We start from the raw sequence: 17,484 nt of genomic DNA, 5'->3' as shown, positions 1-17,484 counted from the left end.
AGAAGTGATGAAGAATGAAACTAGGATGATCTCTCTTAATATTAGCACCTTCCCCATTGATTATCTTCAATATATCCTATAGAAATTTCATTTGTACACAGTTGTTTGCACATTGTCTCCCCCATTAGATTGTAGGATCCTTGCCTTTGTTTGTACCCCAGTGGTTAACACAATTCCTGAGACACAGTTAGAGCTTAATAAATGCTGTTTACTATCTGAATGACTAGTCAAGGAGATTGGATTGGCAAGAGGAGCCTCTGTTCCGGAGATTGGATCAAAGAGCAGGGAATGGGGTATGATGTATATATCTTTATACAGATGATTTGTACATTTTTAGTTTAGTATGTGTCTGTGGACTCCATTGACCTGAATGATGGAAGGTTACAAATTTAGAATTAGATTATAATTTAGATTAGATTATAATTAGATTACGAATTTAGAATTGAAAAGTACCTTTTAGATCATTTAGACCATTAAGTCCAAGCTTCTCACTTTACAGATGCGGAAACTAAGTCTAGGAAATTAGCATGGTTTTCTCAAGGTCACACAAGTAGCAAGTTTCAGAGGTAGGATTTGAACATAGGTTCTCTGTCTCCAAATACAATGTTCTTTCCATTGGACCATGTCACTGCTCTTCCGTGTCTGCAAATATTTTTTAAACTTTTATTAAGTGATTATAATTGCTGCCTTATTACTCAACATTACTCAAATGTTAATGTATTCTGCCAAGGTTAATTTCTGGGACCTTCAGTTTATCTTGAGGCTACTCCTTTGTTGACAAAGAAATGAAAAATCCAACCTCAAAGTCTAACTTTCAGGAATTCAAGATGCAAAAATAATTCCATTTATATTCTTGAGGGATGTAACAGATACTGGAAAGCAAAGATGTTGGACTTGAATTATTTACTTCCCTATTGATAGTTACGTAGCTTGGAGCATATGAAAGAGTTGAAAAACATTCATTTAAGTTAGTGAACATTCTGTCATTTCCAATTTTTAAAAGATACTTATACAATATGTTACCACAATCATTCCTTGAGGGAAGACTGTCTTTGCCTCTTTTTGCACCCTCAGCATTTAGCACAGTAGCTGACACATAGTAGGCTCTTAATAAATGCTTATTGAATGAATGAATACATCAGACTCTGCCTGACTTTTATTTCCTCCACACAAGTGTGTTACTGAAAGCATCTCAGAGTACACTCAAAGTCTCACAATAATTAATCACTCATAAGGTTGGGAACATAATTTTGTATCTCTAACAACACCTTCTGAAACTATTTATTTTGTTTGTATCGAATGTTGCAGAATCTTTTTTTTGAAACTAAACCACCATGCAAAAATCAATTTTTGTCTAGCATAATTTGTAAGTTTGATGTTGATTCTCTCCCATCTTTAATTTTTCTAACATGAAGTTAATTTATATTTCAGGAATTAGAGTAAATGTAAAATCAAAAAACAAACTATTACTTTTGAGTTTCAATTTTTCTTGATGATCTTTGTTCTTAATCCCCCTCCCATAATTATATCTATCAATGTTTAGACCAGAATCAAGTTTTAAGAAATTATTTTGTTTCTCAGTGGTGTTCTTTTCTCCCTAGAGGTTATTTTTCTTCCACCTATTAAAATTATGTCTATACCAAATTTCTACATCAGCCATGAAATTGATGAGAAAATTGCATCAATCAGTGCCTTGATTGCAGTCGTGACTTAAATTATGAACATCATCTGAATAGTGTATCTAAGACATACCTTTTTAATGATGAAATGGAATGCACTTCAAGTAACATTAATTTCCCCTGAAAAAAAATAAATTTATGTTTAACTTCTTTTGGGCAAAGTAAAACCATCCATAATCTTTCTAAATCATTTTTTTCTATTAAAACTAATGAAATGGACACATTTGTAAGTTAATGAATTTGCTTTATATTCAATTCAACAAACATAATTCTATTGCTGTGTGTAAGGCACTGTTCTATTTGCTGGAGATACAAAGGTAAAACCAACAATCCTGCCTTTGAGGACCTGATTTTCTGTATATAAATACATACATGCCCATGTTATTTTAAACTGGACTACTTATTTCATCAGTGAAGGAACCTCTTTGGGGGTGGAGGAATAGAGAGGGAGAGAATCCATCTGACCATTTAGAACATCCAGAACAGCACCTATTCTGTGACTTATATTCTTAGAGAGTCACCAGGCAATAGTAAGGTCAAGTGACTTACCCAGGGTCACATAGCCAGAAGGTCAGAAACTCTAACACTCTCTTTCTCTGCCTCTCTCTCTCTGTCTCTCTCACTCTGTGTCTGTCTCTCTCTCTCTCTCTCTCTCTCTCTCTCTCTCTCTGTCTCTCTCACTCTGTGTCTGTCTGTCTCTCTCTCTCTCTCTCTCTCTCTCTCTCTCTCTCTCTCTCTCTCTCTCTCTCTCTCTCTCCTCTCTCCTCTCTCCTCTCTCTTCTTATATTCAGAAACAATACATAGATTGAGAAGGAGCTAGTGACAGGAGAGAGAAGAACAATAAGAACAAGAAGGAGGAAGAAAGAAGGGAAGGAATAGGAGAAAAGAGGAGTGGGGAAGAGGGGAGAGAGAGGAGGAGAGGGGAAGGAAGAAGGAAGGATAGATATGAATGTAGGTTTAGATATAGATATCTCACATTGTTCTTTATACCAGTGAAATCACAGGTCATATATACACACTCAAACATACATGGATATACACACATACATACATACATACATACACACAAACACACACATACATGTGTGTGTGTGCATATATGTGTGTGTGTGTGTGCATATACACACATATATATATACACACACCCTATATCATGGGCAACAGAAAGAGGGAAAGACCTGGAGTCGGAAGAGATTTGTTTTTGAATCCTGACTCCAGTACATTCTAGGCTTATTCCCATATTCAATTCACGTGTTCTCCCTGAGCTTTGGTTTCTTCATCTGAACAGTGAGACTAATAATGATTATATTACCCTCCTCATAGGTTTGTGTTCTCACACAAAAGTGCAATTACTAATTTCAGTATTATGATCTGTATTTCCCATTGGTCCCATCAACATGTGGGACCTTTCTCCACTGATATAGATAATAATCTCTACTGTCAGGTTATACTTAAGGATTTTACTATGCTGTTCATGGATTTTTTGAGTATGAGGTAAAATAAAATACTTCTACATAAATATATTATATATACATCATATATTATCATATATCATATTCATTATACACATACATACATATATCTTTTATACTATATAATAAAAAGAAGCCTGGCCTAACAGTCTGGACTCTACTCCTAAATCTTTTACTTATTTCCTTTGCAAACTTAAGCAAGTAACTTCAGCTCTCTGCTTATTAGGTTGGGTTTTTTTCCCCCTCTCTAAAATAAAGAGGTTTAGTTAATTGACAAGTAAAGTCTTTTCCATCATTTTATATTGTAATATTTTACCTCCTAAGCTCCTCTCAAACTCAAACATTTTATGTGCTCTGTGTTAAGGTCCCTTCTACCTCTGATATTTTGTATGCCTTCTATATCTAACATGCTTTTCTGTGTTCTTAGGTCCTTTCCAGCAATTAAAACAACTAAACTTTTATTATATGTTTTTCAGCTCTGGCTTGCTGATGACTACTGGTTACAAGCAAATTTTTATCTAGGTCTTCACCAGGACTATGATCTGGAAGACCAACGGCCATATTGCTTCAGTGTCATGGTTGGACAGGGAAAAAGTCATTTTTTCAATGTAGAGCTAGGGAGTGAGCTAGCTGTGTGGGAAAAATCATTCCAAAGAGCCATTTTCATGGAAGTTCAAAGGACAGGGGTAAGTAATATATATATATATGTTCTTTATCAGTAAACTTTGACCCTTAATAGCCAGTATAGGAAGTCACTGAGTCATATATGATAGATGCTAGAAAAATATTTTTTCTTTGTTCTAATAAAGTTCAGTTTATTTTCTGATAACAACATAATATCTTTAACCATGTAAGTGTTGGTTAATCCATGACAGTCATGCTGAGCAATATTTATGTGTAATACCATGGATTATAAGAGAAGTAAAAAGTGAGGAGGAAATATTTAATTTTCATACTTGGAAAATGACCCATGCTTTTAGTTGTTATATTCTTGAACTGATGTCCAATAATGATCTACTCTCTGAATATAGCCTGAAGTGTTGGGTTTGCCTTGCTGATTGTATTTATAGAAGACCAAATAACCACATAAAAATCAAAGGACTCAGCTAGTTATCTGGATATTCGGTTTTCTAGAATATTATTTTCCTTTCTGTCCTGCATATTGATCCAAAAGGAATTTTTTTGAAGGATTCTCATGTTTGGCAGATACGTTTTTTATTCCCTACTGATGACAGGAAATAAGTTACATACAATTTCTCATGGAAAGCCATTGAATTGATAAAAAAAAGAATTGATTAGACTGTGTACTATCTAAAATAATAGAATCCCTTTGAAGGAGGATATGGATCACCAGAAATAAGAATAACAGAACATAAATAAATCAAATATATCACAGAGGAGATAACATTTTGCACAAACAAAAATGGAATAATTTTTCCTCTAACCTTGTTTGCTATATCATGGATATCATAAGCATACTGTAAACCAAGTATTAGTAATATCTCTAAATGAAATTTTGAATTCTAATTTTAGTCCCATATTTGATTTACTACTCACATGTGTTGATATATAGATAGAGGTTGAAATAATTTTACTCTAGATAATGGAAGCACAGTGAAACCTATTTTGGTAATATAAAAGGCAACTTAGCACGGTGCCTGGCACATAGTAAGTACTTAATGAATGTTTATTCACTGACCGATGGGAATTTAATCACAATAAAAAGGTTCAAATCCCACCTACAACATACTAAGTGACAATGGAAAATCACTCAACTTCTCTGAGCCTCAGTTTCCTTATCCATAAAATGGGGATAAATGTACCTCTCTGACAGAAGTGCAGAAGTCTCATGAACTTCTCTACATAAATCACAGCACAAACCTTCAAGCTTATATTTTTTGTATATGAAAGTCTATATATTTTGACTGGTATTTTTGTGGGTATAGTGAGATAAAAGGACAACCATTCCTGTGTATGGCTAAAGTGCAGAATAGGCCCTATCTCACAAGTTGTGATACTCAAATGTGATAGTGTATGTAAAGTGGCCTATAAACCACAAAGCACTATAGAAATGTCAGCCTTCATTATTATTAGCTAGCTATTCCCCCCTCATTTTTTCTATTGTATATTGAACATCCCTCCAATAACTATTATAGCATTCTCCAGAGTTTAAGCTTAGTTCAGTAGAATCATTGTAATAGCAATGACATTGACCTAACTTTGTCCCCAAGGTCATCCAATTCAATTAGTTACATGAAGTAATGTTAGCACTTGCATCAATAACTTACCTTTACATATTGCTTAATGGTTACAAAGCATGGACATTTGTGCATGCCTGCACACACACACACACACACACACATACATACATGCATGCTCGCATTTATATTTACTTATTTATATATGTACAAATATATACAAAATATATACAAAAATCTCAATTCTCACTTTTGAGATAGTGAATAAATGAATAAAAAAAAACACATTTATTAAATGCTTGTTGTGTGCCTAGCACTATCTAGGTTCTGGGGAGTCAAATAGAACATCAAGACAGTCCTTGATCTGAAAGAGCTCACACTCTAATTAGGAGAAACAACACATATGGGAAAGTTCAGGTGGAAAGGCTCAGAGGTTTTTGGAGTTCAGCCACAGACTGGGTGACAAGGTCTAAGAGTGCTTAGGAAGCACCAGCAAGTCAGATGTCAATACACAGAGTTCCAGAGGGTGTGGCAGAAGGGCAAATGGTAAGACCACTATTTTTATCCCTATTTTACAGATAAAAAGACTGAAACCCAAAGAAGTTGTGATTTTCATAATTATTATATGACAGAAAAAAGGAACTGAAAACTAGGTCTTCTGGTTACAAGTCTAGCATTCACCCCATAATACTACATCAGTCATTGATTCTATTCCTAACATTATATAAAAGTAAGGAATGCGAAATTAATGGCTCCTAATCTCAAGCACTTTATAAGCTAATTTTAGGAACAAAATATGAATAAAATTTACTTCAACAAATATTTACTAGGTACATACTACGCTTAAGGCACTAACATATCCGAATGCACAAATCAATTTAGACTTACAATGACTTATGAAACAGTATATTAATAAGTCTCCATTACTATTCTACAGGTTTGGTAAGGAACTGCTAAAATATAGTATAAAGGAATAATTATAGTCAAACAGCCATTCTTGGGGGAGGGGAGGATGTAAAATTTGAGTCATATTTTGAAGATGATTTTTTAAGTCAGGTTTCAAATTGGTAGAGCTGGAGAGAGAAGGAATTCTGGGCAGGAACTTCCAAGGCCATCATTTCAAAATGCCCGCTTATAGGCAGATGAGCTAAGCCTTCCAAGACAAACAAATCTTCATTCCTATATTGAAGTTGTCTAGAGATAAAGACTATACAACCTCACTTGAGCCTATTCTAGGGTGAACACAGCCTGTAGAAAATTGTCTTGGACATCACTTTTTCACAATTTCTTAAACATTGTAACTAGCACCACCATTAAAGATGTGAGCCCCACTATATCATTGTGCAGCTGGTCACTTGTTTACATTTTTTTTCTGTAGAATTTACAGTCAACTGCAATGCCATTTCCCCTAAAATCATGTTTTCATAGAAACATATTAGTGTAACTACATTTTAACATCCTTATGGTCATAAAGTCCTTCCTTAGTTTTAAGTGTTCTAGGAGGGGCCATGGTGCATTGGAAAGGATTGGAAAGGACATCAATCAATCAAGCATTCCTGGTACTAGGAATGAAAAGCATTAAAATAATCTCTAACCTTGAGAAGCTTACCTTTTATAGGGAGGAGACAACATGAATATGTAGAAATATTTACAAAATAAACACAAGGTAATGGGTTGGTGGGCAGGAAAGGACCAAGGTGTTGATAACTTGGGGTAGCTGGAAAGACCTCGTATAGGCAGTGGGAGTTGGACTGAGAGCTTTGAAGAAAACTGGAGACTGTAAAAGAAGTTGTTTGCTGTTCTAGTTTTTTTTTTTTCTCCATTAACTAATTTGATCATTCAAACTCTTTGGATCATAATCTCCTCATCTATAATATTGGAAGTTATCATTGGATGATTCCTAACTCATTTCCATCTCTATAATTGGTCTTCCACTCATATATTTTCATTCATTCAACATTCAATAACATTTATTAAGTGATTCTCTATGTGAGATACTATACTAAATGTTGGAGAATACAAAAATTCATATGTCATGGTCCTTGCCTGTAAGGAACCTACATTCTCTTGGCTAGAGGGTTAGAACATAGAGAAGCATATGACAAGACAACGACTGAGGAGCCATAGGAATGATCCAGGCAAATTGTTCCAGATAAATTTGAGGATAAAGGGAACACCCTGAACCAGGGGTGGGGCCTTGAGGTCACAGGTTCCCCACCCCTGCCCTAAACTATAGAAAGTAGGTTAGAATAAATAGCTAAAGATTAGCTGGAATATTCAAAGAAAGTTTCTGGAAGGCACTGGCATTTGAGGTCTAACTTTTTGGCTGAGTAGTATTTGAATAAAGAGAATAGAGGGAGGATGGCCATGTAAGTGAAAAGTAATCAAAGCAATAAATTTGACCAGGGTACTGGTGAAAGATCTTAAAGTTTGGGTTTGATACATGGGTCATAGAAGTTAATGTAGGCTGTTGAACAAAGAAGTAAAATGATGAAAATGGTGATAGCTAAAACAATTTGGTCAGTGAGTCCATAAGCGTTTGTTAAGTATTTACTATGCAACAATGTAAATGGAAAGATCAAAAAGCAAGAACGAAAAAAATGCCTGAAACTGAATGCTGTGGAATTATAATGATCAAGCTTGTCTTTTAAGAAGACATGAGAAAATAAACCTTTCTCCATTATCTGCAGAGGTAGGTGACTGGATGTACAATATTGTTTATAAGATCAGATTTAATTGATTCATTGGTCAGTTTTGCTGAATTAATTTTATTACCTTTTTAAATTTGTTATTATTAAAAGAAATAACACACAGGGTAGGGGAATGGGAAGTATATATTCAGAAATGAAGGGAATAGAGAAACAAAAATATAAATAATTATAAAACTAAGCAAAATGCATTGAATTTTTTTAAAAGAAAAAATCAAGAGCCTGGGTACAAAACCTGTTCTATACTGACTCTAGCACCAGCACACTTCACTACATACAGCAGGCTATGTCTTCAGATTAAATAAACTTAGCTTGTGTCTAAGAGTAGCTCAGAAAATTCTTCTGTATCCACTCTCAAGGAATTACCTGAAGAAAAATGTAGCTATCTCATAATAATTTAGAAAAGAAAGAAATTGGAGATATGAAGATCAATTCAGTTTAAAGAGTGCTAGAATTAAACTCAAAAAATTTTATTTAAATCCAAACTCTGAATGGCCTAAGGTGAGTCATGAAACTTCTCTGTGCTTCGGTATCCTTGTTGTACAATGATGGTGTTGGACTTGCAGAGGTGTCAAAACTCACTCCTCATGGAAACCAATGGGCTAGCAGAACTCCTGACTGCTGCCTGAACCAGGTTAAAATGTAATTGGGAAATGTTTAACAAAATTAAAAAATACAATAGAATGTAGATCATGTTAATTTGTGATTTTCTAAGTCAGTATGTACCCCACAGAGTTCAGTTTCTATTTGATTGTGACACCCCTGGTAGATGATCTCTAAGGTTTCTTCTATCTTTAAATCTGTGAGCTTGTGAGTGATAGAATCTAGGCATAAGGAAATGAAAGCTATAGTATGGCAGTTATGAAAGTGGATAGAACGAATAGGAATTGTACAGAAATAATAATAAGGCTCACACATACATATAACTTTAGTTTTAAAAGTTTCACAATTTATGATTTCATTTTCACTATAATTTTATGAATCATTATCTATTTATGTTATACCCTTAAGTAGAATCTAAGCTACTTGATTCAATCATGTCCAACTCTTCATTATTCCATTTGGGGTTTTCTTGGCAAAAATACTGGAGTGGTTTGACATTTTCTTCTCCAGCTCATTTTACAAATGAGACAACTAAGGCAAACAGGATAAGTGACTTGCCCAGGGTCATATAGCTAGTAAGAGTCTCAAGCCAGATTTGTATTCACAAAGGGGAGTCTTCCTGACTCCAGGATAAGCACTCTAACTTCTGCCCTCTGTACCTTCTAGCTGCCCCTATCTCTTTCCTTAATTTTCTGAGAATACTTTGTCTAGATTTCCCCTTTGTTCCTATATCATTCTATCATTTGTTATGCTAATTTGGGTAACATGTCTTGGCTTACTATTAGACTGTAAGCTACTAGTTATCAGAAATTGTCTTTGTATTCCCAGCACATAGCACTATGCCTGCAAGTAATAGGTGCTTAATGTTGAATTGAATTAAAATACTCAAACTCAGTACTGCATTTCAGTTATACATATATATATATATATATATATATATATATATATATATATATATATTTAAATTTCAATATCTCTTCCAGGGTTCTGCTATTAAATCTATGCTCTAAGGATTTAATGTCAAAAATGAGGCAGTGGCTCCAAGGAGCCAAATATTCATCTTAGGTAATTTCCTAATCACTCAGAGCCCTGTGACAGCCTTCCTCACATCAGCACAGAATGCCACTGATCATGCTGATACTTCTAAAGGAAATGTATTAATTACCTTAGCATCACTAAATCACCCAGGCAAGGATGATGATGTATGTGGCAATGTTAGGTTCATTGATGTTTTTGGTAAAGGCAGACTCAGATCATTTGAATTCAATTGAACAAACTTTTATTATTATAGTGAGCAGAGACCTGGGAGAGATAGGATGTTTCAACAAAGCCCATACAGTCCTTACCTCATAGAACTTATAATCAGGTAGGAGAATAAGATAGTTCATACTAATATAAAATAAGATAGTTCATACTGATATAAAATAATATGTAATAGGTTTTTTAGAGAAAAATTTCCTGTTTTAGCCCGAGGAGGAAAGGTCATTGCCAACCTGGGAAATAGAGTGCCTGGTTTTTATGAGAAGTAAAACCTCAATTAACCAAAAACCCACCTAAGCAGAGCCTTCAATTGACTGAAGTTCTGCTGCCTCCTATTATAAGGGAAAAAGATGGACTATAAGAAAAATTCATGTCATGGATGTTATCAAAAAAACCCATTTCTATGTCTTTCCTTGTGGTTGCTATACACTCAGGCTATTCTCATATACTAAGGCTGTGAGAATTGATGGTCAGAACTGAGGAATCTGAGGCTTGGCCACATCCTCAATCACTGAATAATAAAAGTAAGAGCTATCATCTATGTATCACTTTAAAGGGTTTTTAAGTGCTTTACTTTACTCATTTGATCATCACAATAATCCTGTTGGGTAGGTACTATAATAAACTCCATTTTGCAATTAAAGAAATTGGGGCTAAGGTTAAATGACTTTCCCAGGGTCACATAGTTGTAACTATCTGAGTAGAGTATGGGATGATTTTATGGATCTAAGATGTGAGATATTTTTCATGCCCAATCAAACAAGTTTTTATTAAGTACCTACTATGCACCAATCACTGTATAAGGCACCAAAAATATAAGTGAGAAAAGGAAAAAATATCCCCCCTTGCAATTCATCTCATCTTTTCCAGCAGCTTGCCCACTCTGTCATCCCCACTCTCTCACTTATCTTCAATCTTTCTCCATCAACTGATTCCCTAATGTTTACAAAATGCCCACAAATCCTTCATCTTCAAAATACCCTCACTTGATCCATCCATCCCTGCTACATAGCTATCATTGCATATCTCTCCTTCCTTTTGTGGGTAAACTCCTTGAAAAGGTCCTACAATAGATGACTTCATTTATTTTCCTCTCACTCTTCTTAAATCCCTACAGTCTTCCTTCTGACCTGATCAATCAAAACTTACCTCTCCATTTTACTAGCCATCTTAATTTCCAATCCTAATGGCATTTTCTCAGTCATCATCCTTCTTGACCTCTCAAAAGCCTTTGACACTTCTTAATATTCTCTTCTCTCTAGGTTTACATAACATTGTTCTCTCCTAGTTCTCCTATCTGACTGCTTCTTCTCAGTTTCCTTTTCTGGGTCTTCATCCAGATCACTAAGCTATTCTCCCTCTCTATTATTTCACTTTGTAATATCATCAGCATCCATAGATTCAACTATCATATCTATGCTGATAAGTCTCAGATCTCCTTAAGATCTCCTTAATCTCCTTTCTCTACCAACACTTAGTTTCACATCTCCAAGTGTCTAATAGATATCTAGACCTGGATGTCCCATAGACATCTTAAACTCAGCATTTCCAAAACTGAACTCATTATCTTTTCTCCAAAAACCTCCCTTCTTCCTGACTTCCCTAATTACTGTTAAGGATACCATCATTCTTCCATTTATCCAGGCTAGCAATCTAGGTATCATCATCAACATTTCACTCCCTCTCACCTCCCATATCTAATCTATTGCTAAGGCCCTTTTAATTTTACCTTCACAACATCACTGGTGTACTCCCCCTTCTCTTCTCTGACAGTGCTTCCACCTTGGGAGAGGCTTTATTGCCTTGCCATGCCTAGCAAGAGCCTGTTCTTTATTTTCCCTTCTGCAAGCCCATTTACACTCCAGTCCATCTTCCACTCATAGAGACAGCTAGGTGGTGCAGAGACTAGAGTGATGGACGTAGAGTTAGGAAGTCCTGAGTTTAATTCCAGCCTCAGGCACTTATTAGCCATGTAACTCTGGAAAATCACTAAATCACTATCTGTTTCCTCTATCAGTTTGCTCTATGTGAAATAGGGATCTAACATCAACTACTTTACAAGGTTGCTGTAAGGATCAATTTACTTAAACCTTAAAGTGCTATATAAATGCTAGCATAGTACCCAGCACATAGTAAGTGTTTAATAAATGTTTATTTGCTAACTGACTGACTGAAGAACTTACATTGTAATGAGGGAGACAACAAATATGTATCTAAGTATGTATAGTATAATTATCAAAAGGAATAAATACAAATGTATATAGAGTAAATACAAGTAGTTTGGGAGGGAACACATTAGCAAATGAGTGAAACAGGAAAGGTTTTACGAAGAAGATGGTGCTAGAACTACATTCTTTAAGGAAGAGAGGAACTCTCTGAGGTGGAGGTAAGCAGGTAATGCATTCCAGTCATAAACTGCGGCTAGTACAGACAGGAAATGGAGTATTGTGTGTTCAGAACAGTGAGAAGATTAGTTTTGCTGGCTTGAGGTGGGGTTGGGTTATAATGTCCAAATAAGGATAAAAAAAGACATTGGGTCCAGGTTGCAAAAGATATTAAAAGTTTAACAAAAGAATTGATGTTTTATCCCAGACGTAATCGAATTTGAGTAGGTCACCTAGTCAGATATATGGTTAAGGAAAATCACTCTGGCAGCATTGTATAGCATTGTTTGAGAAGTCTCTGGAGGCAATTAGAAAACTTGAAATAGTCTAGGTGAAAGCTGATGAGAACCTAAAATAGTATGGTACCTATTTGAATGGAGAGAATGGGCCAGATGTGATAGAAATTGTAGAGGTAGGTTAAGCAAAAGTTGGCACCTAATCAGATATCTAGGATGAAGGAGAGTGAGAAACCAAGGATAATGCCAAGTTTCCAAACTTGGGAGATTGGAAAGAATATGAAATAGTAGAGTTTGGAAGAGGAAATCAGTGTTAAGCCATTCAAAGTCCAGAACACCTGGGCAACTAACATTTCCTCATACATTTGGCCTAGCTCTGTATACATCAGATGTGAACTCTCAACTCTCAATTAATTAATATAATCTTTGATGGTGTGGTAGTACAGTAAAAACAAAAAAAGACCACTAGATTTAGAATCAGAAGACATAAACTTTGGGAAAGCAGATGTTGAAGGATTCAGAGAAACATTATGTAGGAACCCATAGCCAAATTGCTACAGGGGAAACCAATAGGAAAGGTATGGGAGATAATTTATCAAATGTATTGATTATATGTTAAAATGTTTTATTTATTCATTCATTCATATTCAAGAATGAAATTCTCAATACAAAGGGAAGCAATTGCAATGAGAAGGAAAAATGGGATTTGTCTGAAGATATCAAGGAATTTACCCATCAGCTGAGATTCAAAAAAAACACATGTACAGGTGATGGAAGCAAGGCTAGGGAACAAAAAATGAAAACAAAAGAATAGCATTATCCTATAAAGGTAGCATCAAGAATGATAAATATCAAAATAATTGGAAACTGACTAGGGAAGCTACAGACAATCGAAAAGTCTCTTGAGCTTTATTGATAGAAAAAGGATAAAAGAAGATATAGGATTTCTACTTGCAAAAAGAATTTGTACAAAGAGAAGGCAACAAAAATCAATCCTTTCGTTGCTTCTGTTTTCTCTTTAAAGCACAATGAGAGAGAGAGATAGAGACACAGAGATGTGTACACACATATATTTCCGTGCAGCTCCATTGACAGGCATCTAAAAAGATCACTTGAAAGAAGTGGCATATGAGCTAAACTTTGATGCAAGTAAAGCTTGGAGTCAGGAGTTGGTATTTCAAGTGTGAGGAACAACATATAGACCACTGACCATAGATGATTGAATACATGGAAGGGAAAAGTATGAGAAGATGAGTATTGAAGGAAGAGGCAAGCTGGTGAAGGATTTTATATTTAATTTTAGAGGCAATAGCAATCCACTGTTTTTTATTGTATAGAGAGGTGACATGTTCAGATCTGTACTTTAAGAAGACTACTTTAGTAACTAAGTTGAGGATAGACTGAAGAGGGTAGAGAACTGAGGCAGGAAGACCAACTAACAGGCTATTTCAATAGCCTCCAAGCCTAAGGTGAGGAGGATCTTGGGAGTGGCAATGTGAATGTAGAGAATGGTATTATATGAGAGGTGTTGTGAATGTAGAAATGAAAAATATTGGTTTCAATAACAAAATGCTTTATTTGTTGAAGATTTTTAATAAGAGTGAGAAACAAATATGTAGCCCTTTAGGAAATAGAAAGTGGTTTAAAGAATAGAAATTAAAGGATAAAAATGAAAGAGCAGCAAACAAGTGAGACAATATTCAGTCATGTCAATGGAGATTCCTTATATCATTGTCGTGATGTTTATTATCATTGTTGCTATTAATAATAACATTAATTGTTTACATATGCCATCTTACACTCACAGGAAACCTGTTAGTTGGGTGATATTATTTATCCTCATTTTGCACGTGAGCAAACTGAGGCTGAGAAATTAAGTGACATAAGTGTCAGAGGCAGCTTTTGAGCCTAGGTCTTCCTTACTCTAAGTCCAGCACTCTATCCTCTATAGCATATTACATAGTATCATACTCTACCATTCATAACAAAATCAGGCTTTTTAAAGCTTGACCAATCCAACACTCAACACATATACATTCAATTCACCAAATATTTGTTCAATTCTTACCAAAAGCATAACATAAGATGAGGCATTACAGATGTTTTTAAAGGATGTTACCCTGTTCTCATCCTCAAGGAATTTGCATTCTACTTGGGAAGGTGTAACATTCACAGGCAAATAGAGGATTATACAAGGTAGAATGAAAGAGGCAAAGAAAATATCCAACACAAATTGTATTGGACAATTTGAACAAAAAGACAGCATTTTCATCCCGAGGCATCAAGAAGGGCTTCTTGAAGTAGGTGGCACCTGAGATAAACTTTGGAGTAAGGGAAGGTTCTCATCATATAGAGGTGAGGCTGTAGTACATCCCTGCCATGGACAACAGGGGTTTTTTGTTAACTTTTTGAAGTTTCTAGATCACTCATATCTTCTACTATACTTATACCTAAGTTGCTTCCACTTAATAAGTCACAGAATAGATTCATAATCTTATCTACTTGTGTTACGCAACATGGAATATATACTGAGATGCATTTATATTTATCTGATGAAAAATTACAGCTCTTCTCTCCCTATTCTACATTATTCATCTATTTAGACTTCAGCTCATCTTCACAAAACAGGCAATATAGAAAAGAGCAAAACTATCCATTTAAGTAAAGAAAACATTTAGTGAGGGCCCCACAAAAGAACTTTTATTTAAATGATCATAAAAATGGTTATCAGACAACACACTAGAGCTAAGAAAAAAAATTAACAAAATCATTTAAGGCTGACTACACCTTACTACGAAACCACAATAAACAAGGGCAAAAATATACTCCTGGAGACTCAGGAGTTTTTTTTTGTTGTTGTTGCATGATGATTCCTTGGAGGAGTGTGAATGATTAGGCAAAGGAAGGAAGAAATAGAGCTCAGACAAAGTCTGGGATAAGGATGACTAAGGATGTATATTAATGGACCATCACATCCGTGGAAAATTTTCCTGAAACTGAAATCCAACTAGAAGATTGGTGAAAATATTCTTCCTCTGTCTCATATAAGTACATATTTTTGCTTGAAACAAGATTTCAAAACAATTTTCTCTTTAGAATTGATCTGAGACTAGAGGAATCACATCTGTTCTTAATGTAGCTAAATATAGTCTTGGCTTTTTTACTTACTAAATAACAACCTTAGTTAATCATATTTATTCTAATGACTCTCCTACTTTGGGATCAGCCAATATCCAAGAGTTCCCTTATAGATTTGTCCGGTGATATGCTAAAGAATAGGCAGTTCTTATCCAGAAAGAAAGGAAACATTTCTCTTGGATGATCCTCTGACATACAAACTCTTCCTCTTAGTATTCAAAGTTCTCTGTTAATCAACTTCAGCTAGGCTTTCTCTTGTTACTCCCATTCTTGTTCTGTGAACTCCAGCCAAATTAGATTACTTGATCTTCACATATTTCTGCTCTTCCCAAGCTATTAGGTCTTCTCACCTAATTCCCATGTATCATTGAAAACCCATTTCAAATATGATCTCCTCCACAAAGTCTTCCCTGCTGTCCCAGAAAAAAAGGTGATCTCTTCTCCCTCTGAACTCCCATAGTATTTTGTAACATATTACAGTTTCACTTTCTATTTTGAATTTTAAGTCAGTCCATCAGTGAACAAGCACTTATTAAGCCTACTTTGTGCGAGGTACTGTGTGCTATGCTCTGAGGTTGCAAAGAAATGCAAAAGAAAAAAAAATAGCCACTACATTTTTTTCAATTTATAGGGGCCTAAGAACTTAACACCAGAAGCCAATCTGCTGGCAATGTCTCTCCACATTTAAAGGAATTAGTACTTGGCAGGAAACACAATCTGTCACTGAAACTATTCTCAAATCTTTTCTAATATTATAGGCTCCCAGAGCTTACAGTCTAATGGTGCAGCCTTTGAGAATTATCTCCACACTGATATAAGGCATCAGAGTAACACTTTGTTTATGTATTATCCTTCCTATAAAACTACAGTCCAGTGTGGATAAGGATTCTGTTTTATCCTTCTTAGACTTAGAAAAAACACTAAAACTGGAAAATGCAGAAACTATTTAACAATCCCATTAATAGAGGATGAAATTGAGGAGGTCTAGATAAAGAATAAAAGGCTTGCTTAAAGTCACAAAGCTTCTAAGTAAAGGCAAAGTAAAGATTTTAACTTGGGTATCCTGACCAAAGCCATGTACCTATGCTGTTCTACCCTTATACCATGTTCTCTCTCTCCCATACTATGTTGTCATATATATGATGGATAGATGATTGGATAAGTGAAATCTATAGACCAAATAGATGAAACCTAGAAGTACATGTGAATAGTTCTTTGATCTACAGATTATTCAGAAAAATCATATTGCTAAATCTGTTACCCCAGGAAATCAGCCTCTTGTTCCAGCTTATTAAGCCTCACTTACCCCATGTATACAGTAGTCTCTGACACTTAGTGGTAAGCTTATATTATTCAGAAACAATAATCATTATCATCTTCTGTAGAACCTAATTTATCAGGATGTCGAGAAGTGAACTATCCCACATGACTGAATATTCTGTTTAATTTGTCTTTAAACTTGAAGCTTTAAAAAACTGAACGTGGGTGGAAATCTTTTTACAATGTATGACGTATTCCACTGCCTTTATAGCCAGAGCATACTAGAAAAAAACATGAATATATTCTTGATGCCTCAGGATCATTATGGGAATTAGGTATTATACTTTTTTGCCTTTCAAATGTCATCAAGGAGTGGTAAGGTGTGTGGGGCTATTTGCCACTAAAATATATGATAGCATAGGAATGTCTCTCTATACCAGCACCTGCCTTAAATGAGCCATAGAAGTGGAAAGGGGGGTAGGCAGGTAGAAATGCATGAATAAAATCTCTCTTTCAGCCACCAGGTGGTGCCCTGAGCTCAAGATG

The 17,484-nt window shown here is 35.2% G+C and overlaps 1 protein-coding gene across 1 annotated transcript in view; it reads left to right on the top strand.

The window, feature by feature from the left end:
• SNTG2 (syntrophin gamma 2) overlaps positions 1-17,484 on the top strand; it is a 698,484-nt gene that overhangs the window by 549,843 nt on the left and 131,157 nt on the right. Inside the window, exon 14 of the mRNA XM_036750363.1 lies at positions 3,628-3,837. Coding sequence (XP_036606258.1) covers positions 3,628-3,837 — 210 coding nt within the window. The remainder of the gene's footprint in view (positions 1-3,627; positions 3,838-17,484) is intronic.

The sequence above is a fragment of the Trichosurus vulpecula genome, chromosome 3, assembly GCF_011100635.1.
Source record: "Trichosurus vulpecula isolate mTriVul1 chromosome 3, mTriVul1.pri, whole genome shotgun sequence".
In the NCBI taxonomy this organism is placed as follows: Eukaryota; Metazoa; Chordata; class Mammalia; order Diprotodontia; family Phalangeridae; genus Trichosurus; species Trichosurus vulpecula.
Note: the sequence above shows the minus strand (reverse complement) of the source record. Positions and strands in the feature narration are given on the sequence as shown.